Source organism: Neodiprion virginianus, chromosome 3 (assembly GCF_021901495.1).
Source record: "Neodiprion virginianus isolate iyNeoVirg1 chromosome 3, iyNeoVirg1.1, whole genome shotgun sequence".
Taxonomy (NCBI): Eukaryota; Metazoa; Arthropoda; class Insecta; order Hymenoptera; family Diprionidae; genus Neodiprion; species Neodiprion virginianus.
In genome coordinates, this window is record NC_060879.1 from 27,636,476 (window position 1) to 27,660,512 (window position 24,037).

At 35.5% G+C, this 24,037-nt stretch overlaps 1 protein-coding gene across 2 annotated transcripts in view; it reads right to left on the reverse strand.

Annotated features, from left to right (window-relative positions):
- Window positions 1-24,037, reverse strand: part of LOC124300831 (moesin/ezrin/radixin homolog 1) — a 32,582-nt gene that overhangs the window by 5,249 nt on the left and 3,296 nt on the right. Inside the window, exons 1-7 of one of the 2 annotated variants that reach the window (XM_046755245.1) lie at window positions 20,507-20,914; window positions 18,690-18,869; window positions 2,713-2,835; window positions 2,350-2,622; window positions 1,929-2,258; window positions 1,459-1,701; window positions 120-295 (exon numbers count right to left, since the gene is read on the reverse strand). In XM_046755245.1, the coding sequence (XP_046611201.1) occupies window positions 120-295; window positions 1,459-1,701; window positions 1,929-2,258; window positions 2,350-2,622; window positions 2,713-2,835; window positions 18,690-18,869; window positions 20,507-20,527 (1,346 nt within the window). In that variant the 5' untranslated portion in view covers window positions 20,528-20,914. Of the gene's footprint in view, window positions 1-119; window positions 296-1,458; window positions 1,702-1,928; window positions 2,259-2,349; window positions 2,623-2,712; window positions 2,836-18,689; window positions 18,870-20,506; window positions 20,915-24,037 lie in introns of those variants that run through there. The other variant, XM_046755246.1, reaches the window with a different exon arrangement.

The window sequence follows — 24,037 nt, forward strand, 5'->3', positions numbered from 1 at the left end:
AAACTAAAGCCAAATATTCTAGCAACTTTCATACTAATTCGAATATCATATTTATATTTTAGTTTCAACTATATTTTACATTCTACAATAAAATAATAACTTTGGTATTGAAAAATCACCTGGCTGCCTCTACTTCTTCTTGAAGTCTTCGAGCCTCCGCATCTTTCATTTCAACTTCAGATTGAATGCGTTGAACCTCCTCCTGCTTCGCTCTAATTTCCTGTTCCAGCTTCATACGTTCAGCAAGTTCCATTTCTTGCGAGCGTTCTAGTTTCTCCATCATCACCGTCAGTTCCTAAGAGTATCATCAAATCAGTTTTAAATTACAAGACAATACAATTACTCTATGACGCAATTGACAATCTATTTGCATATTCAACTAGACAAAAAAAATCTGAAATTTGCAATCCTTCACGTAAAAAAACCCTTCTAGTCACATCTGCTTTACATGATTTTGTTGTGTTTGTATTCATTCTATTTAATCAAGTTCATCAAACAAAGTATGTCAAAAATTGTTCAGTAAGTAGAGTATGTGAAAGTCCATAACACACGGTAATAGCTGAATATACTCAATACAAAAACAGCAGTCGATATAAAAAAAAGTTTTGTCACTCGGAAGAGACTTGCGACCCAATTTTCAAGTGACCATTAGCATATCACTTATAACAATAACGTGTGATCCAAATCTACGATAAAAAGAAAGCAAAACGAAAAAAAGTAGCTACACGAACAGTCATTCGTATAGGCAATTGAACTCTAGTAAATCAATAATTTGTCCAATTAATTGCTATGTAATTATAGTCTATTCTTATTGTGAATTGTATGGTTGTGGTAAAGAATTCTCGTTAAAATAACAAATCTTTTTTACAAATCAGATTCTACTTGAAAATCATCACTAGGTAATTTCGATACAAAGTGTATTTTTGTGGCGCAAAAAAAACGCAAATAATTATATAAAAGTTATCGAATATAGCCAAGACAAGCTTGATGATTTTGGTCATGCATTATATACAAAAATATATGGATTAAAAATGATTCATTCAACTAAACTCACTCCCGAAGTAAACTTATAATACATATTTTTTTTCAAACTAAAACAATAACCACACTGGTAAAAATTTGTGAGTCAAACATTATAAGTGAAGTTACAAAAAATAATATCATGAAACGAAATTGAAAGAGAAACATCTAGAATGGAAACTGGTGTCTCACCAATAAATATTTGGAATAACGTGCTAGCACTGCATTGGTAAGACATGCATGCGCTATTGCCATGATTTGCAAAATCGCCTAGAATTTTAAACCCTATTTTAAAAGTGTGTCAGTACGCGAGGGCAATATTTTCGAATGAATTTCAATTATTCCCTATAATTAGTTTGACAGAGTTAAATTGTTTTTATCGAAAAACATCATATGTGTAAGATCATCTTTGGCGAGGCAAATTGTAGCTAAATTTACCTTCTGACGATCTTCAAGCTCTTCTTTAGCGGCTTGAAGCTGTTTCAACTGTTCCTCTAAACGTCTAATCATTTCCTGAGCTTCTGATAATTCAGCTTGCCGTCTCTCCATCTCTTCAGCCATACTCCTCAGCCTTTCCTCGTACTCCTGCTGTTTCTTTTCAGCTCGTTCTCTCGCAGCTATCTCCAACTGAAGCTTTTCTCTCTGCTGTTGCTTAGCAATTTTCTCCTCACGGGCTTGTGCCTGTGATAAACGATCAGTTAGTCGATTCACGAAAAATTATAAGGTATCAAAGATACAAGGATTCAGAAAAAAAAAAGAAAAACAGGAAGAAACAGTTTTTATTTACCGCCCTCAGGTAATAATTCACATCATGGCAATCAAGAGTAGCAAATACAAAAGTAAACATCATAGGGCGGTAGAAACTATAATCATCCATAGTATTGATAAATGTATAAAATTCAACGCACCTTCATTTGTTGAACATCAATGGTATCGGGCTTACGTCTTCGCATGTACAAATCGTGATTGCCCATACATAGTGCCAAAATTCTCTTGTTAATCCTAACTCTAGGTGCAAAGAATACGAAGTCTGGAGCTTTCTTATCGATTGGTTTAATGATAAACTTTCTATCATTGAAGGAAATATTGCGGATCTCTGACCACGGAAAGCCGATTTTCGGCGTCAGTTTGTCATCTTTTTCATAAATATTTAGACCAAGAGCGTCGACACCGAGCCAAAGTTCGGTACCCTTCTTGTTGCGAATTTCGAAGTAATTCACTCCGTACATTTCCAAATCCTGAATACAGAAGAATAATACAATTTTGAACCACTTGTAAAGTCGAAATTAATGCTAAATCGTTAATCAATAGCTCTGACGTTTCCAATACCTGAGCGATCTTGAGATACTCCATCATTGCATCTTCACGAAGCATTCCCCGGTGTTCCTGCCACCAAGTTGTGACGGATCCTTCCCATTCATCCTGGCTCATTTTGTGCTGATCCATAACACGTTGCGGTAACAAACGATCATTTGCCAAAAATCCAGAACTATGAGTACTCTTTACAAAGTCACCGTGACGAGCTTGAACCGCGTACGACGCCAAAAGTACCGACGTCTCCGGTGGGCAGTAAATTTCGTCCGTCAAGATCGTATTTTTCACCTAAAACACGGAAAGAATAATTCAAACGAATACCTACGTGAAGTAACTTTGGCTTGATATTCAATTTTGAAACTTTGTTTCAGCCACTACCTGAAGGTAGAAGAGACGAAGCGTGATGTCCTGAATAATTTCCTCGGCAACATCTTCTGGGTAGAATTTGGCACGGAATTTGAATTGCAGCGGGTTCTCCTTCTTCACGTCTTGATTCATCACCTATAACCCAAGATTCAACGACATTATCGTCATGTGCTGTTCAGGCAGCCTGCATCAACGACAGAGCTGCAGTTCAAATGACAATTTTATACGAAAACAAGTTTCTATAAAACGAACTTTGACTTTAATCCAAGACAATTGGAAACCATGCACAATGAGAAACCATTTGTAATTACTGTGAAAAAAATTCAACGATTAAACAATTAATATCTAACCATGTATGAAGATAATCAGAAAAAACATACTTCATATTAATAAAGTGTGATGAAATCAAACATTTGTAATATTTGTTTTTGAACAAACAGAATAGCAAATCATTCGTGCCTTTGATGTTGTAAATTTATTAATAACATGCGTAGTGACAAACAAGTCGATTTTAATACTCTGCCAACAAAAAAAGTCAACCATTGGTCGTCATGCACAAGACAAATCTATTTTTCATGCCATTTAATCCCTACAATGCATTCGTGAAAATTAACCGATAACAATATGTGAGCTATTTTTTCCTGGTGGCAAATAATTGAAATTATAATATCCTGCATATAAAAATGATTAGAAAAAAGAAAAAGTAAAACATACTGATATCAAGTGCAGATTTTGCGATTTGACTATTGAGGCAGCGATAATTTGTTTAATTGACGTCACGCGGATGAAAGATAAAAATTTGAAGATTTAATTTGAAAAATATTAATAGCACGCGAGTAATTTCTAATCCGATTTTAGATAAAGGTGGATTTAGAAAATGATAGGACGTGAAAAAAATTTTGTGCCACTAGAAAGCTTTTAATGCAGTAACACGTTTGACAAATACAACAAATCGAATTGGTTAATTTATCTTACGTGCCAAATTTTTCGATGATTGAACAAACCCACCTGTAATAATTATACGCCAATGATACACTGCATACTCAGCCTTTAGTAAATGGTAATTTGATTTTCATTCACATTATTCAATGTGTGTAATATATCGATATAAGAAAATTTATTACGTCTATGCAAAAACAATATAGGTATTAGATCTTTTTTCGTTATTGCATTAGAAATATAACGTCAAAGAATATGATTATAACCATAATAATGATGATTGATGTGAGAAATCGGGAGAAGTAGAGTCGGATAATGTATTACATGAAAAAAAGTAAAATAATTATACGCTCTTACTTTAATTCAATATCTATAATTATATATCTAGAATTGTACGTTTTCATTTGGAATCGGTGTAATCATATAACAAGTTACTATCATTGTTGCACGTATAATTGCATTACACTTGTTCACAACAAAAGCTGCAGATGATCTTATAACATGGAAATTGCAAACTTTGAAAAATGTAGAATACGAAAGCATCGAGAATAAAACGTACACGCGAAATAACCGTACGCAAATGTATTGTATGTACCATATTTATATTAATACGTCATTATTTGTTTTTATTTGGACGTTAATCTTACCGAATTTTTATTTGTCGACGGTAAATAATTTTCGGTAGATAATTATGAAACTTTCAATATGTGACTTTCCCGTTACGTTTCAATTAAATATTACATAAGCTGTTAAATGCGAAAACACCCGGAGGAAAAATCCACGTATAAATAAAATTAAAACGCACTAAAGTTACGATCTATACACAACTTACCAAGATTCAATATCTTTCCAAAATGCTACTAGGCAATCATGCGTCAATTATTTATAGATCCAAATATACTTCAGAACTATTGTATAAATGGTGCTTTTGGATTAACGTTATTCTGCTTACCCTAGACAAGAATGAAAGTCCGGTCTGGTAGTTCATCATTTTAGTTAGCATGCGTTTCGAAAATAGAAAGACATAGTAAAATTAAAGCATTAGGTACAGAGTACAGTACGAAATGATTATAATAACAAGTTTGAAGTTTCTAACGTTTGTGCAACAAACACGATAGACGAAAGAAATCCCGTTACTGCGACCATTGAAGCTTTACGAGATGGCGAAAGGTCACGAATATACAATTGTTATTTGAATATTCGTTCGTTTTTAAAGAATATTATTTGTCTCACGAACGGAATTTTTTTTTTCATTAGATTGCCTTTATTTTATGTTGTAATTTCATCGCGCAAACTATGCGAACTTCAACCTCATTTATAAAACGATGCTTATCATACGATAAAATTAATTCTCTTCTCATCGACTTTTTTTTCGAATCAAAAACTTCCGAACCGATTAAAATTACCTAAACTATATATTATGTCAATATCGTTATACGGAATAATATCTTCTCTTACCACACGTGGTCTGAAAACGATATAAATCACGATACTGGCAGACATGCACGAGGTTGAAGTTAGTAACTTTACTGTAACAATGCATGTTTAGGAAAAATCGATACTTCGCACTTTTAGGATTGTCTGATGTTCGGTAAATCCTAATAAACAAAACACAAAAACTCGACTCCTAGAAAGTCATTCTTGAATTGCGCAATAATAATTTATTCCTGACGTTTCGTTACGTTAGCGTTACGAACTTCAACCTGATAAAACTGCCTAGAAGGGTGAATCGCAATTTGCAATTAATAATATCAATCAAAATTAATTTGCAATTAATAAATACAATTTTCATTCCATTTCAATTGAATTAAAAAGTACAATTATAATTTTTGCATCACGTGCCTCCGACAATAAATGATATGTATATTTTGTAATTTATAAAATATGACGAACAACTATTTTGTCCCTCGCCGTTTCCGTGCATCAAGACGGGAGGAATGTACAACCCCTCAATAATATCGTAGTAAAATCTCTAATCGTAAGATTACGTGCGGTATCGGACCTAACGAAGCGATCTGTCCTAGGTATCTGCTCGGAGTGTTAAATTACGTCATACGCCGAAGCTTAAAATCGATAAGATTATTCGTAGGGCATTACACGCACAAACACACACACACACACATTAAAAATAATCGCGTATTATCGATTCACGTGAACGGCAAGTTTTCTCCGTCGTCAAGCCATGGTCGTCAAATCGTCCGTTCACGTGTCTGGCGCCTTCGACAAGACAAGAATCAATTACGTCATTGAATGCCGCTATTCCGACATGGTATAGATATCGGTGCAGGTATGCTTGGATTTTCGATGTTAGTTAGTTTTAACCGTAACTGTCTCGCCAAAAGTCGCCAACCTTCTCGATGACCCAGAAATTATCTACCTACGACTAAAAGTTGCATCGCGTCGCCTGCATAGCCATGCAGGTACAACACCGTTCGATGCATTACTGATTTCATCGAACTCGTTCCTATTACCCGGATCCCGTTTCAGATCCGCTCATTAGCCATTCTGCGTCGAGTGCATGATATTTGCTTCTATCAAGCTCGATTGAAAAATCAATTTTTCACCTACGCCGAAATGTTACTAAATGTTCAGAGTCGTACTCTTCAAGACCTTTTTGTCAGAGTTTGCATCAAGCTTGATCCATAGAAACGAAACTTCAAATACATGAAGTCTGTATTCTTTATTTTCTGTTTTTTTTTTTTTTTCTTCATCAGGAAGGATTTTTTTAAACCACGGAGAAAAGAGTAAAATAACAAACGTTCATCGACCAAGATCATAAGCTTATGTTGTCGCGACAAGTGTTGTAAAAGCGGAACTGTGAATCGTGACGTGGGATTTAAAATACTCATTTTACAATTCGTCGTTACAGATTATTACTACACACGGCTATAATCACACGGCGAGATTATCGTAAGCCAATCCAATAACTTTCGAATGTCATCTAACGTTTGATCGATAACGACCGAAATACCAAATTCTATCAAGATAGATACCTATATCTTGCTCGACGTTTTAAACGATAAAAAGAATCCCATCGTCGTATAACTTTGTTGATGTGTGTCAGAGAAATAATTATATTACCGATGATTATGTACATATACTTATACTTTGCAGGGACACGTGTTCGATGCTGCTTCGATAAAGCCAGTTGAAACAAAAATAATAATATGTAAAAACCTTGACACGAAATGTAATCAATATTCAAATTGTATCTGACTCTTCTGTAAATTTTCTAGTACAATTTAACATAACCTGCTGTTTACTTGAGAATTTAAAACGTTAAACTGCGATTTTTTCGTCATACTTTTGATGCGTAATATAGATATGAAAGACCAAATGAGGTGTGGAAAAGTACGATGATGAAAAAAAAAAAAGAAAAAGAAAAAAATTGACCGATTTAATTGGAATAAATCCTTTCTTATCTACAAGGAAGTGGAATAAAATAAAGAAATTGAGCGGAAAATTAATTAGCCCGCAATAGTGCGGAATATTCTTGAATTCTTTAGTAAAATGGCAGCGGCTGTTTTTTTTTCCATATCAAGTCCCGGAAGGGTGGTCGTCTCTCGATAAGATAAACGTTACCGTTGATTCCGTTATTTTACCACGACAAAGGAAACGAGAGGTAGAAATCGGAGGAAGCGGCTCCCCCTCCGGATTCAAATATCTTGGCCGGACCTGCAACTCGAGTTATCGTCTTGCTTCTTCTCGTCTCTTCACAATCAGCGTTTGGTTTTACCCAACGTGTGTGTCACGAAACCAGCTAGGCGTCTAATAAAGAAGCGTCGAGTGAAATAAAAAGGCAAGCCCCTGCAGGCGGAGTACTCGACATCATCATCATCATCATCATCATCATCATCATCATCATCATCCACTCGTGGGATTTAACTTGTTATACCGCGTTTCATTTCGTGGTAAATTCGGTGAAGTAATCGCAGAGTCAGGCTGCTGTTTACCAGACGAGTTAAATATGATGAATCGGTCTCAATGAAAATTTAGGGAGCGAAGTAAAAACGGTTTAAAAAAAAAAAAAAGAAACAAAAACTACACCTACAATTTGTTAGAAATAAATTTGTGCAAGTTAGAATAACACTAAGAACCAAAAGGGAGTAATCCACTGTCTTTTTATTTTAATTTATCGGACCCGCTAAAAAATTTTCAAGCAGTTTGTCCGGTCAATTCAACCTCAAATCGTCGAGATTGGAAAAATTTCTCAACGATCAGGAAACTGGTTTTGCTAATTTTTTCTTTTCTCCTTCCTTTTTATTCACCAAGTAATTCTCTTTTCATTTTGTCGTCACAACGGAAGACTCCAATCGCATCACCGTTCTTTTTATTCTCTACACCGAAGAATTTCATTCTACCGTTCGACCTAATCGGAGTTTGCAGCTGCAACAGGTTCGGAGTTGCTTTTTTTTCCCTTCTTTTTATCGCAGTTTCCGGTTCTCAGACGGAAAATATGTACACAATAGCAGTTCTACTTTCTAGAAAATTCCAATGAATGTTTCGAGATCTAATTCAATTGTTATACACCTCGATGCTTTATCTTATTTCTTAGTGAATTGGTTGGTGGTGTAAAAAACTTGTTAAATATAGAAGAAACGGTGAGTTTACAAATTTTCGCGAGTTTCCTTGTCAAGGTCAAGTCATGGTTGAAGCTTAAATCTCACGTATTTATAAGGTTAAAGTTAGTAACGTTATCGTGAGAATACAACTGTGGAAAAAAAAATTGATCGGGCAATTTTAGAATTGCACGAAACTTATTATTAGTAAACCACAAAAAAGGGAAATATAGATACTCATGTTTCGACAATTTGACTTCTTTAAAGTGTCATAATTTATACAAATGTACCGCATGTTAAAAACGATTAAAACCAACAATGAATCCGACGTCATTTCCGGATTTAATTTAACAGCGCTTCAAACGATGAATATTATCACACAATGTACAATTGCAGGGCGATGAAATTGGAAAATAATAAAATAATGAGACTTTAATTACAGATCGAGTCAGCTATCTATTTTCCAAAAAATTCCCGTTCATCAGCTTTCATTTCTCGTGTAGGAAAGATAACGCAAAGAAAACTGAAAAGGAAGTTTGAAGAATATTCCCGGCGTTGATCATGACTTTAGAAAAGTATAATATGTGCAGATTTCTCGAATGAATGATCTTGAACGACCTTCGAACGGAAATCATTCGACAATGTCACTGACTTACATGACTAACAACATGAAAGAAGTTTTCTTCTTCTTCGTAATGGCGGACGGCCCGTTAACATGACAAAAATACTGCATAAAATTAAAAAAAAAAAAAAAAGTTTTCTTTTACGCTCGCAAAAATGATCCACGACAATATCGTCTAGATTTGCATTCTACCTGTTGCTTCAAATCTCGACATTATAGACGAATCTGCACGCGTGTAGATAATTGAAGTATCGGTATGTGTGATATAAGGGATAGAGAGGGGGAGAATTGTAAAGAGAGAAGAGGAAGACCGACTCGATTACGTCACACGGTCGAAAAATGACGTCGGCATGTGATATATGAGTCACGAGACGGGCGTATCTACACGCACAAATGTGCGAATTAGCGAATCACACATGCGACGATCACATTCGGCTTTAAATCCATACAAAATATGGTATTTTCTTAGCGCAAGAAGCTCGAGAAGTGGATTTTTATTTTATGTTACATGGTTTATTACACATTGCCAGTACTAAACCCTTAAAAATTGCGCGTATGTAATTATTTGGCGGAATGATCTTTCGTCAAAGTGAGCAAACAACTTGAGTATATGATGTACAGATTTACTCAGGCTAATAAATTATTTCCTAAAGAAAAAGACTGCATTTTTATCACTTTTAGACGAATGTACAATATCAAGTGAGATAAGAGTGAAGGTTTGGGTCTTCAAAAACCCTCTTCGGCTAATTTCTATATATAATAATCTAATGAAAAAATTACAAGGTAACGAAAAACTGAAAAATGTATAAATTCTCTAGATTCCTAGTGAAAATTCCTAGTTGTGTAGTTATTACCCAAAACCCTAACATGTGTGCGTGTGCGTGTGTGTGTTCGAAGGAAAAAAAAAATTTTTTAAATGTTTTGTTTAAATTAAAAAATTTAAAAAAAAATGGAATTTCTTTTCAGTAGAGCTTCTGTCTCTGGAAAACAGCGAGAATCCCTCCTTCCTAACTCCATCCAACAAAGGATAGACACATGGACAACAAACGGCAACGCCCTGCGTCGGTCGTCGCGTCGACTCGGCACACATTTATCATGTATATACATACATATTCATACATGTATATGTATATACATGGATATATATATATAGACTTTGCACAGGTAAACCACGAGAGTAACACGCTTACGTAAAAGGCAACCGCGGTATTCCGGATAACCGAGCTTCGAGTCTGTCTCTGAGGGAAAGAAGGGCGGGGGCGGGGGGGGGGGGGGGGGGGGCAGAGAGGATAGAAGCTGCTGCGGTTACAGGTGGAAGACACCTGTGGCCTTGGAGCTAATTATACCGGGGCCTTCCATATCTATACGTTATGCATATATTACCGTAGCCTGATTACACACGGTGGTACATATGGTGTACGCCATTTACGGAAAATCGATGACCATTGGCGTGGAAATTTCTTAATCGCATGTTCATAGGGATGTGACAAACGGAGGTAGGTAAATAAATAAATAAATAAATAAATAAATAAATAAATAGATGTCACAGCATTTGTGAATTTGTGATGCAAAAAGGGTTTTTTTTTTTTTGTATTTCTTTTTTCAGCATTTTCAATTTTTACAATCCGATCTTGAGAAAATTTTAACCGATTAATCATCTCCCCCCCCTTTTATTTTACTCTTTTTCTTGTTCGTCGGACTGTATCTGAATGAAATTTTATAAGCGAAAATGATTACGCTTATACTTTCGTCAGATAATTGAAGGCTTGTGTATACTATTTGAATACAAGTAGACAAATAGTAAAATATGGGTATAATATAATCACGTGTTATCGTACGCTGGATATCTGCGAGACATTCTAATTATACTTTTACACGTGAAATTAATGGCAATGTCAATAACGCGGTGACAACGGTTTTCGTTCGTTAGGAATTATTGCCACTCTAATTACGCAATACTTGAAATTTTTAAGAACGAATAGCTCTGGTAGAACATAGAGGAAGTATTAAAGCTCCTTTTTATAAGTGTAAAATATTTCAGGATAAAATGTCTCGTATTTTAAGCGAGATCTTAATTTCTAAAATACACTCGAGTCGTTGTTAATGCGATTCCTTAGTTCGCTGCAGAACTGCTTTTACTTCGATGGTATATAAAAAAAAAAACTTTATATCCGTGAGAGGTGACATCTCATGGATTCCTGTTAAACTACTTTCACACGATTCTAGTTCAGAAGACCAACGAACTTTGCGTATAATAATAAAATTGCAATGCGCCTATTCCTGGCAAAAATAGCAATGAAGAAATTCACTTGCAGTGAATGGAAAGATAGCGGTTGTTGAATCGGCCCGATTTACTCGGTTGAAAAAATTCTACCTTCATTCTTCTTCTTCGGAGAATGCTGAAGTAACGACGAAATGCTCGCAACTAATACCGACTTACCAAATCGTCCTCGAAATCGTCATCGTCGTCGTCCGAATCGGAACACCCACGAAGTCTGCGCACCTTTTTCTTAACCTCCTTTTTGACGACCCTAGTAATCATGCTTTCTGGCTGCGTGAAATTAACACAAGAAGAACACAATGGAACAAGTAGAGAATAATATCCTGTCACGAAAGTTGGTAGACGGATATCGATAAATTTCTACAAGTACCTACCACCTTACAGCAATTTTCAAAATACTAACGGATCGAATCTAGCCATCAGGTTACTATACTACACGATTCAACGATACTCTGGAATCGGAATGAAATCTAAGGGATGTATTTACAAGTGCTGCCGCTAGAAATACTGATCGTGATTACGAGGTTGAAGTTAGTAACTTTATCGTAACGAAACATTGGACAAAGAGAAGTTTTTTAATTTTAAAATGACCGAAGGCGCTCAATTTTATAAATATTAGAATGTCTTGCTTTATTATACGGTTTAATGAATTTCAGACGGTTAAAAATTCGCGAAATCGAAGTTTTTCTTCAATATGCATCGGTTTACAATAACGTTACTAACTTCAACGTGATTCGTGTTTCACGTTTTTCTATTATACAGTTTCAAACACTGCATCAAATTTGGATACTATTTTTAAGTACTGCAGTTTACTTTCACATTAGATTTGTGTTTATTGCATGGTAATTAAAAGGTTCAAATAATTCCGAGTGATTTCAAATGCGATTTATTACTAACAACGAACTAAGCATTAATTGTAGACAAGCGCCGGACTGTTAATTCAATCATTCGACATGATTTTCGATGACGGAAAGATTTTTAAAAAAAATGTATATCAAGGCTTGATCAATTTCATATGATACTACGATGTCATAAAATTTCAAGAGATACATCAATGATATAATCGACGATTAAAAATCTTCAAGCCCATCGTGACTGTATGAATTTCAACGATCTTAGACGATTCTTAACGATTACGAGTGACGTAATTCTGATTACGTATAAGGAATGGCCAGACGCGCCCCTCGGATTATTTGATTCCAAAGAGGTGCGAAGCCTCGTTATTGTCATAATTATTATCATTGTTAAAAATCACAGTAAACAATAACGCGACGAGAGAAGAAGAAAATTATTATCGGTTTAAAATTCAACCAGCTTTCAATGTGTTCCACAGAACGCATTGAATTGTCTGAAATTTTTCGGTTCGAGAAGCGTGAAAATGCGTCCAGCGGTTAAACATTCTCCTACACTGTTGTATAACAATATCCAGCGAACATGATTATTAATGTACTCGAAAAGTCATTAGGAAGCTAAAAGTTCTGTCTAATCCAACTGACGCTTATAAACAGGTATATGTATAACTTGACCGCCATATATGATTAGGTTGAAAAAATTCTTTGCCGGATTATTTTAACGTTTGAACAACGTGTTCGCGTTCAATGAGACCGAGTCATTGGGCGCATTTGTCAGAATATAATTTTATCGCGTATATACTAGAATCATGCGTATGCCTATCGTAACAATTCAATCTCCTCGTTGCGGGACTTGCCGCAAAATTAAGGAGGTCAACTAATTAACTCTAATAACTAAACACACCACGCATAACAGTCATTACACGTAGTTAACTATACAATGGTTTGGGTTTGCACACGAGTAGCTCATTTTTACTTTCAAATATTAGTCTTAAGTTATAATTTTATACCGTTATAGACTATATAATCATTTCGTACAAATTCAATGTCTCTTCTTTGTTATCTATATTTATACTGATATTATAAAGAGGTAAAATCGTTTGCGTGTAAGTGAATCGCTGAAGCTAAACCGATTTTAAAAATTCTTTTACTTCTTGAAAAGCTAAACTATCCCTGGGCAACGTAAGCTATAATTCATTCTGATAAAAATGAGTTTTTAGTTTGAATTCTCACTATTTGTAAATTAAGTCGGAAGAAAATTTTTATTAGCGTTTCGAAGAATCATCAGGCTTTTAAAATTATACATGCATAAACGAAGTTCATCCGATGTACCTTACGTTACAAACGAGTTTATCGTTATTCTTTTCAGGGGGGAAAAAAATTGCTGGAATAAATTTGCATACATGAATAAAAATTAAAAACCGAGAAACAAACAAAACTCAGAAAACAAGTCGGTAAGTTTTCCAACTGCATTTTGTTGAATACATGGAATTGTTATTGATCCAAAGTCACGGCCAGTATAATATCCTCCGCATATAAACCACAAAAATTATTCTAAAGATCTAAAAGGATTGTAAATACAGGTGAGGCCAAGCCGTGAGTCATGAGCCACGAATTAACAAACTGTAAGTGAATGGAGTTTTATTTTAAAAGATGAGCCTCGAGGATCGCGAGATAAAGAGATATTACACATGTTCTCGTTATATGCGTATACATATGTTTTTTACACGAATAACGAGGTACTGCATCGGTTTCATCTTACGAAACTATTTCGAATTTATAGCCGATTATATACTAGTTAATTTCTTGTTTTTTCTCCACTTCCACCACACGTATTTTTAAGGTAAAATCGAAGAGTGATAACAATCTAGAAGAATTTTTCTTAGATTTATTACACGACTTACGTTACTGTTGTACAGATTATACAGAAATGTACGAGTTATTTATCAATTTCTAATATATCTTGATCGATCGTCGCCTTAAATCCAACGCTGATGAATTGAAAATATTTATTCTCGCAAAATATGATTGAAAATTTACTATACTCGGCAGGCTGAATAGTTCGTTCTGTTTCTGTTGTAGCATGTGGATATAGAAAAAAAAATAAAATAAATATCGCAGATGAATAACCGACGCACAAAATTGCAAAGATGGAGGTAATTTGAAAATAGTAAAAATACGCAATAAAAGTATAAAGAATTGTTATACTGCGGTAACAATAACTCTATAAATTCATGGAAATTAATATTATTGTTACGTGACGAGATAAATAATTGTCACCATGGAGCAGAAAATACTGAATTCCGTCGTTTAATCCAATTTGCATATCTTCCGCGTATTATAGGTATGTGAACAAAACGGTCGTATACAATTATACATCCATATCGAGAAAAACAGAACAGATCAAATGAGTTACATACGTTATAAGTTATTTACGTAACTCCACCTGTTTGCATAATTACACCGACTACTAGTGCTACTGCTTATACTACTACTACTGAAAACGGGGCATTTGACTGTGTAGTTGATCGAACTTTGATCAAAGTATTAATTAGAGACAAATATGTTTCATTATTATAAGTGTGGAAGGCTAAATGAGGCAGATTGGTGTCGCAAATTGCTCGTTGCGTAATTTAGAAACAAAAACGACATGACGCTGTTACGATGCCGACTTGAAAATGCAGGTAAAAATGCAAAATCTAGTTACCTGATTTAAATAGATTCCCTGTATTTGGATAGAATAATACGTCGAATATGTACAATAAAGTCTCGGGAATTTTAGTTCGATCTCTTGTTCATTTATATTATTGTTCGTTCAAATTTTAAGATTAGAAAAAAAGTAAGAACAGTGAGGTCGAATTGACGCAGAATGCCCCGTACATAAAATCTGCGTCACTTTATTGTAAATTATAATTCTTATATAGCAGCTGAGATAAATAAATTCAAAAAACTTGTAGTAAGAAGTGAAGAATTTTTTTGTCGTCCATTTTCCGTTTTCCTTTTACCCATTACCGCAAGATAATTGTGTGTACTTAATTGAAAAATGCGGTGAAGTAGGTAAAGGAAGGGAAAAAAAACCGTTACGCTCGATGCGCGCGCAGATGAATATGGAAGTAGAAATGAACACAGAACCAGTGAAATCGAAGCAAGATTTAAAGAACTGATAAAGAATATCTTTAATCTGCATAGATGCAAATTTGCATATTATAAAAAGGTATATATATATATATATATATATATATATATATATATTTCATGCTTGTTACAACCATCGTGACATATTGAATAAAATTTAATTTCTCGTCGACGATCAGGATCTTACGTAATTAATAGGTCAAATGTGTGTAGCGTACCTACAACGAGAGAAATTTTTACTTGTGGCAACCGCACAGTTTTGAACTATTTTCATTTTTAACCATAAAATTGAAAATAAAAAAAATCCATTCTTTGGTACAAAATAAAAATAAGTTTTGGGACCGTAACCAGAGAATTTAATATGCATAAAGTATTCTTTTGGATCACGAATAATCGTACTCGTTTTTTTAAATTTTTTATTTTTATAACTATTGAAACGATTTGATGTTGGCGAAGGAATAAATCCGTATTTAGCTGAATGTGGTATAATGAACTAACAGATTTAACGTCAGCATAACAAGAAAATTTAGTATCGACAATTTTAATCGCACTAAATACATACTCGTATCAAATTTTCCTGTAACGCCAACGATATTCAAACCGTTATTACAACGATATTCGTTCTACTAACATTTTTTTTTGGTAATTATAAAACGTCACCGTTTTCTGTTAGTGATACGAGGCATAACGTGCACATAAGCTTTTCGAAGAGTAGCGAATAAACCGACAATCATCGCTACAATCGCGACTGTGTCAAGGTGAAGGTGCGTTGCGAGTGAAAGCCGCCAACCATGACGACTACCGACCGACATTCGCGTGCAACTAGGGATTCGCGATTGTTTAATCTTGTTCCGAATCGAAACTCGAAACGGTCGTTAAGAAAAAAACACAAAAAGTTGGGCAGCTAAATTGCGATCGAGAGATATCACGTAATATGAAAGAACCGTGAAAATTTTGCATAAAAATCTAGCACTTCGGCTTGAAGCGAATAAAACACGGAAACAACATTTATTATACAGCAAGATGTGTGGTTTTTTACTGTTTTTTTTTTCTTTTTTTTTGCAGTAGATACGTACTCGTGTACAATTTTACATTTTAATCGTTTCAACAGAGTCTAGGAATAATCACGAGTTACGTGAAATCACCGACTGAAGTTCGATCGAATTGAGGTGAAAAATCTCACAGTCAACGGATCGTACAATTTGTTTATAACGAATAACATTATTGGCTATATGGGACATTTCGCGCGTCGACTGATCGAATAATTGTTTAACAGCCTGTATAACTTATACTTGATCCGAGTTATTTTCACGTTTTTTGTTACCACGCAATTATTAATTCAAGAATCCTTTGAACTTACAAAAACGTACGTCAGTTAAAAACACTTTTTTTTTTTTTTGGCTGCTACATTTATTGCTGTACCGTCTTTGATGAACGTTAATCAGTAAAATACATTTTAAAGAAAGGTTCAAACCGTTCAACAATTCATAAGTATCAGGAAAAAAAGACCTGAGTGATAATTAGTCGAGTTCTGAAAAACTGCGAAAAAAAAGTTTCAAGAAAAATTTTTATGAAATTTGGTCTCATCTTAGAATTAGACAAGTATCAGAATTTTTTTTCTCATTAATAGCAAAACTCATGGACAAAAATACCCGGCGTCAAACTGACATGGAAAATGGCCTACTTATCCGAGATTTTCTTTCGTCGCAGTTAGGCGACTACACTTTGCGGCGCGTATGGTTATAGAAGTTCAGGACATGAGGCAATCTGGGCTGAGGACTGCGGAGAGATAAGGTAAAGTGGATATGTATAATGTATATACCTTATACATATATGTATAGTTACGCACGTATCCGGCGAGAATGGCGGTGACATCACAAAGTGTCCCACACGTGTTATTTGTCATTTCTTTTTTTCTGATTTTTCCCTCTCTCTCTCTCTCTCTCTCCTTCCTTGCATACGTACATTTTTTTCCTTATCGCGGCGGAGAAGAGTGGTTCATCTCAAGAAACCCCAACGGCAGAGACGAGGACTCGTTCGACTTTTTCTCGCCTTCTTTATAAATATATCCACACACACGATGCGTGTTACGTCTACACGTATAGAGGTATACAATATATAAGGTTACAAATTTATGTGGCAAAGTGGCGTCCATGTAATCACATAATACAAGGTGTAAAGTGGACTATTTTTTGTTTTTTCATCCTGAATATAAAGATAAATTAATATCGTTAATTATCGTCTAAAAATTTCCAACAGTTTGAAAAAGCGAGGATAATAGGCTTCGCATTTGGATCCTAAGGACGGTACGTGTACGTACAAGCGGTAAATCCCACGTGACATGGACCGGTTTTGTGGCCGATGCAGTCTCGCCGCGCTCACATATTTCATTAGGTACCTACTCGTCAAGAGAATATTTTTTCACCGAATGTACAGGCGAGCCGAAACTTTTACCACCAACTTTTGCAGCCGATGTAGAATAAGTTTCGTTTCGTGTTGAGGTGACCATTACAAACTTAATAAAGTTTTCGTATAAACAATTAACAGCTCTTTGCAGCTGGTTATGGAAATAAAAAAAGTTATTGAAAATCTTCCAATTTTTGCTGTTTTAAGTTTTTTTTACATACCCATTATGTATTATTCCAACTAAGAGGAAAATTTCAAAGCTAAATTTATCTTTTCGTACTGTATACCTATTATATGTAATACGTAAACTATTATTGCAAAGAGCAACGCTGCGGGCAAACGTTGTTTGTCAATCGCGTTACGTAGAGATGTTAATCGAAACGACGTTTGGGTTATCGATAATTAATCGTCGATATTGAAACGGTCGGTCGTGCGGTTGAAAAAATCCCTCAACTTTTCCTGCACTCGCAGGCACCAGACCATAACAAAGTTCATGTACACAACATTATCCTATAATGTATGATACTACCGTACAATTACGCTACGCCGTAAAATTACATCATTTTCGAGCTCTACGCGTTGTAACTTCGAGGTCTATATCACAAACGCATACATACAAAGAAACAATAATTGTCATCAAAATTGATGATGTATAAACGTGGGATTTGGAATTTGACAATTATACACATTAGTAGCAGGTTGGTATCGAAGCGGATTGATTAATTACCGATTAAGCCGAGTGACAAGCTCGTATTTTTTTCCTAGCATACATTGAATACCGAAAGAGAGTTGTCAGTAAAAACACTGCACAAGCTCGAGTACGTTCACTCACAAAAAATATTACTCAAACCCTGGAAGATGAAAACACTGTGTGTATCCGCGTGTAATATATTTTTCAATCATTCAAAACACAAACGAAGCAAACAGTGCGCTGACACAAGATCAAGATGGCGGCCTTTGCGGTACACGCTTGCGATCGTATTTCGGCTCTAACATTATTTTCAACGCTCGTCCGTCGCGAAACGTTCATTCACGCCAGAGAATACGATGGCAAGCGTAGTTTTAGCCAGTGAATTTCATCTCCGAGAGACTTCCAAGTATATAATTGATGAACGAAAATTCACTCAGGATCGTTGTAATGGGTTCAATCTCAAATCAACAGCTTCGTTATTATACATCTTATTACTCGGTCTTACCTTTTTGTAGAGCTTAATCCACGTGAGATCGCCCTTGCTGTCTGTGTACTGCAGACCGAAAAACCAGACCTCCCTTAGACCGATGGTCTTGACAACCTGGTCGAAGAGTTGTTTCCCTGTCGTCGTCTGCTGGATCGCGAACTCGAGTTCCGCGTCCATCGTCGTCACCCTCACGTTCGTCTGTTCCCAACGAACAAAAAGAAAATCGATTATACTTTTTTCAATTTTCCCCCACGTTCGTCTTAAAACGTATTTAATACAGTTTTATTGGTAACGACATATACTACAGTAATAATGCATAACGTGAAGTATTACAGTTGTAAAAATAAATTGAAATCGATCAAATATTTTTTCAAAAAACTTCTTATAACTCACGAAAGAAATGTAAAGTTTTTAATATGTTACGATGTCGAGAATACATATCTCTATATCTATATATATATATATATATATTATTATTATAAACAGTAAGAACTAAAGAGCAAGAAGAAGAAGAAGAGAATTCTCGGAGTACAACAGGTGGCCTTCGGGGCGAGAAGCTAAAGCCACAGCGGTATAGCCACAAGGTAATACCTATACATATAATATAACCACACGATTGTTAATCGTAAGATTTCAATGCTGCTGGCGGGTATAATACGGGACTCGTATATAACAGCTATTACGAAATGCATCTTGGCGAATAATTGGAAATTATTATACGTTACGCAACGATCTGCTATACAGAAATACACGCATCTAATTATATCTACATCGGCGAATAAAAAAACTAATATAAGTATACCGCATATATAGGTAAGTTTTGACCATCGTCATGCAGCCATTTACACGCGATTGCATTTTTATACATCTTCGAACCTTGATTGCTGTTATTACCTGCGTTTTTTTTTCTTTTTTTTTTTAATTCATTTCTTACGTCTAACGCGGAAGTAAATGGCATCCCAGATTTTATGTCCAAGTAGTTAATGTGGACGCCTCGGCTAATTGTCGCCAAGAAAATATATGTTAATAGGCGCAAAGCGATATTAAATTCTTGATAATACGATGGAAAGGCGTTACACATATGATATATATGTACGTTACATATGAAACTTGAGTGGACTTTACGCCGAACAAAATGAAAGAAGCAGTTCTACGTTGGTATGTTATAGCTTGAAGCTGCCGTGAGAACGAAATTGAGGCTTCTTTTGTTCCTCGAGACTATAAAGGTGTATATAACACGCACCTTTATGCACCATACTGATTTTCTCACGCAGGAATTCTTTCTTTTTTCCCCGATTCATGATGCGTGGTACCAACAATGAATTCCTAGGTCGTTAATAATTACAATAGTCTGATTCGTGGATATCGAATTTCATTTCGTCCCGTATTAATACGAATATTGTTGAAAATTTGGAAAAGAAAAGTGACTAAATTTCCGAGTAAATTTTATTTGCAGCATATTGTAATTCGATCAGAATTGCCGTTTCGTTTGTCAAAATCATGCAAATAATATTTTCTTCCGCACCATTATCGACGAAAAAAAGTTAAACACCTGTATAATTATCGATTCGATAATTCCCTGGTCATACAAAACTGACTAACTGTGTACAGCATTCCTTATACATCCGGTAGAAACGAGTGGCATTAATTGCGCTCCAAATAACGCCGCCCGTTTGTTTAACAATCAGGCATTAATTGCGTGTAACGGAAGAATGCAAGCTCGATGAGTAATCAGGTAAACCGAATTTTAAAGATTACCTTATTACAGAGTAATCGATTAAACTGATTTAATTTTTTTCTTTCATAAATATGTATATGGTTTCGTTGAATCGTACCATTTTAGCACCGGCCACCATTGTAGACGAGATCCCGAAGGAGAAGCAAACGGATCGACGACGCTACGCCACAGGTATCAAAACGAGGAGTAAAAATTTGAAGAGACCGATATCCGTCGATTGTCAGATGTTATAATTATCCAGGGATGCACGAGTTTGAAATTATCCACACAAAAAAAAAAAAAACCGAACAACCACTTTTATTGAACACTCTCGCTTTTAGTTCCTTCTCCGGCACCTTGTCCTCTTTCGAAAAAAGAAGCAAAATCCAGGAACGCGAAATTCACCCCCCCACACTTGATAAAACCCGCGACAATGATAAGATTTGAGAAAAAAAAAAAAACTATTTGAAAACGAAACTGCAGTGAGAGCAAAAGGCTTGATCAATCGTTCGGATGAGGTGAACACAAACTGCGCCCAACTTCTCGCCGTTCGAACACGAAGAAAGAAGACTTTGATCACGTGACGACGCCGGTTAACCGCCGGCTTTTTTTCTCTCCGGTCGAGGTGGGGATAGGAGTGATGCAGGTTGGCCAATCCCCTCGACCGTCGACGTTCGTTTGTTCGTTGAGAACGACGAGCGCCTCTTGAAATTTAAGAAGAAACGACGGAGTACGTACGACGTCAAAGATGCGTCTCCACCCCGGAAGATAAGAAAAAGAATCTAAAGCGGACGTGATTAGTTTCAAGTTCCGAATTTGATGCAACGATCAAATTTGAGTTATCGACAGAATTGCAATTGCAATTACAAAAACACGCGCCACCTGTTTGATTTGCCTACACTGTTCGATTCTAGTCTTTTTTTTTCCCCCCCCCATTATGTTGACGATACTGTCGCGGATTATTTTTTTTTAAATGTCAATTTTGAGAATCTGACTACCGTCGGAACGTTAAGGCACGGGTTAGTTTCAGTTCAGACCAATTGAAGTGGTGGATTTTTTTACAGTACATGCGGATTACAACTTAAATATCGTCCTTAGACGACTTTTCTGGATCATGAGGTTGAAATTTGTAACGATAACGAAACGATGCATTCGTGCGAAAAATCGTTTGAGATTCTGTGAACTATAACAATATTATATTACTGACAATTCTCATATTGTAGAATAACATTTTCTCAAAAAATGCATCGTTATATTAACGTCACGAACTTCAATAATCATATAACGGCAGCTATCTCAAATCTCTGCCGGCGTTTGAATTAGATTATCAGATGTATTTTAAAAAAATCATTTTTATTTATGGATCTCTACAAGTTTAGTTCACGGAGCTTGTACGTTTCCAATTGACTCGATCCATTATTCTAAGTCAAACATATCGATCTGAGTAAACATCCCTGCATCACAAGTAAAAATATTCTTCTCGATTGTATATTCAAGAAAAAAAAAATAAATAAATAAAAATCAATATGCGTAGATCCGATTTTTTAAAATAACCGTATTATTTTCCGTCACAAAACCCTGCACTGTCCCGTTGGAATAGGAGCATTGTACCGATGCTTATATACATATAATGATTCGAATTTAATGTCAAGATCTAGACCCCGGATTCTACAAACTGTTAAAAATCGCGTCATGGACATTACTAAACGTCATTATGTATACTACCTATATAGCTGTGTAGACACGAAATGAGTTATCGTCATATGTATTTAATTCAGCTCATGACTCTCCAGCGAATTGAGTATAGATCTGATACGCGAATGATTCACACCATAGCAGCGGGATAAGGTGTCACCGTTAAATGCGGCATCTCGTCTTGAAAAGGAAACTGTAGCCTGTTTCCATTAACTTCTCGCGTGTGTTATTATTATACATTATACACATATCCGTATGCGAAATGAAAGTATAAATGTATTATACTTATGGATACAACGCATCTATAATGCGAGTTTAACCTGGCGTTATGCCATTACAGATCTGATACAGTATACGACGAAGTTAAATTTCAAAATTTCTGTCACCAACTATTGAATTGTCTGATCTCAACCAATCCAGCTAACGGCCAATAAACTGTCGGCGGTCTCTGTCTCTTCGTAGTACATAAGTAAATGGTGCTGCAACGTACGTGCTTCGATTATGATGCATACGTCACAACATTTGCAAAACTCACGACGTTGCCCAGCTTTGAAACTTGCTACACAAACGCCTGCAACGAGCTGGCGAAAAGGCAAGAGAACCGATAAGGCTTGCGAGAAATTCGTAATATAACAAAAAAAAAATAGTCAACATGCGGATACATTTCATTCATCATTTGCAAAGAATTCCGATGAAATTCCTTCGCTTAGTGGCCGGTGGCAAGATGACGAATTCTGAGTCACTTGCAGATAATGTACATGTCAGAAATGAGTCGATTTATGCGGAAGGTAAATGGATTATTGGCCTAACGAACAATCGCGGGGAAAACTTTAAACAAATTCATTCTTTCCTGTCGTACTTTGATAAATCTGCTTATAATTAATTTCATCAAAGAAGAAGAACGGTTGCCGTCAACTCTGCGATATCTTATCTCAGGTAGAAACCGCCCGCTTTTGCCTTCAAAGTGTCTCACACCTCAGAAAATATAATATACGTCTTGTAGTAATATGTATACATATTTTTTTTATTTATCAAACTAGGTTATTGCAACGAAATACGTGTAACGATGATATACAGCGAGACATTATTATCGTCATCGTCCAAGCGGATGATGATTTTTCCCATTGTTATAAAAATACAAGACAATTTGAAACAGAATTTACAAATACGATATGTATTATAAATATCTGCAAGATTCAGTTACCGACGCGGTATAAAGATAAAATGCATTGATTAAACATTTGCAAACATCGATTGAAATTGAAAACCTGCAACGATGACGATCAGCTAAGTAGGTGAGAAGGGAAAAAAATCTTCATACGATAAAACGAGAATCGCTTCGATCAGATTGTCCTTGTCGTCTGTTTTATGTGTAGGTTATACATATTATTACAGAACCGATTGGACAGGAAATGAAAACCCAATTACAAACCTGTGTGCAATAAGGTTTCGCGGCCTAACATCTTGCTGGAGTAAAAAAAAACAACGTATATTACAGAATCGGAAGTGTGGAAAATCTCGGTAATTTTATACGAGTATAATACTTATTAATTAATTACTGCTGCCTAAGAATAATAAAAAAACGCCCTTGTTTCTAATACTGTAATTCTTCACGTGGAAAAAACAACGCTCGTCTAAATAGTACCTATTACAAAAAGGACTTGTATTACAATTAGTAAAGCTGATTGGTTCAGACATTTGTCCTCGTATTTTCTCGAGTATACCATTGCAAACAAACTTTCGTAGCACACAGCATTCGAATGGATTGACACGGTAAAAAATCAAAAAAAAAAAAAAAATCATTTTAAAACAGAAATGGAAATGAGAATATAGGTATAAGCGATTGACGTCCTTGTCCCGACAGAGATAACGAGATTATTTCGTAATTAGTGCGAGGAAGGAAATCGTCGTCGAGGAGGTGATTTTACAGCGCGATAAAATGGCCTAATTCTAG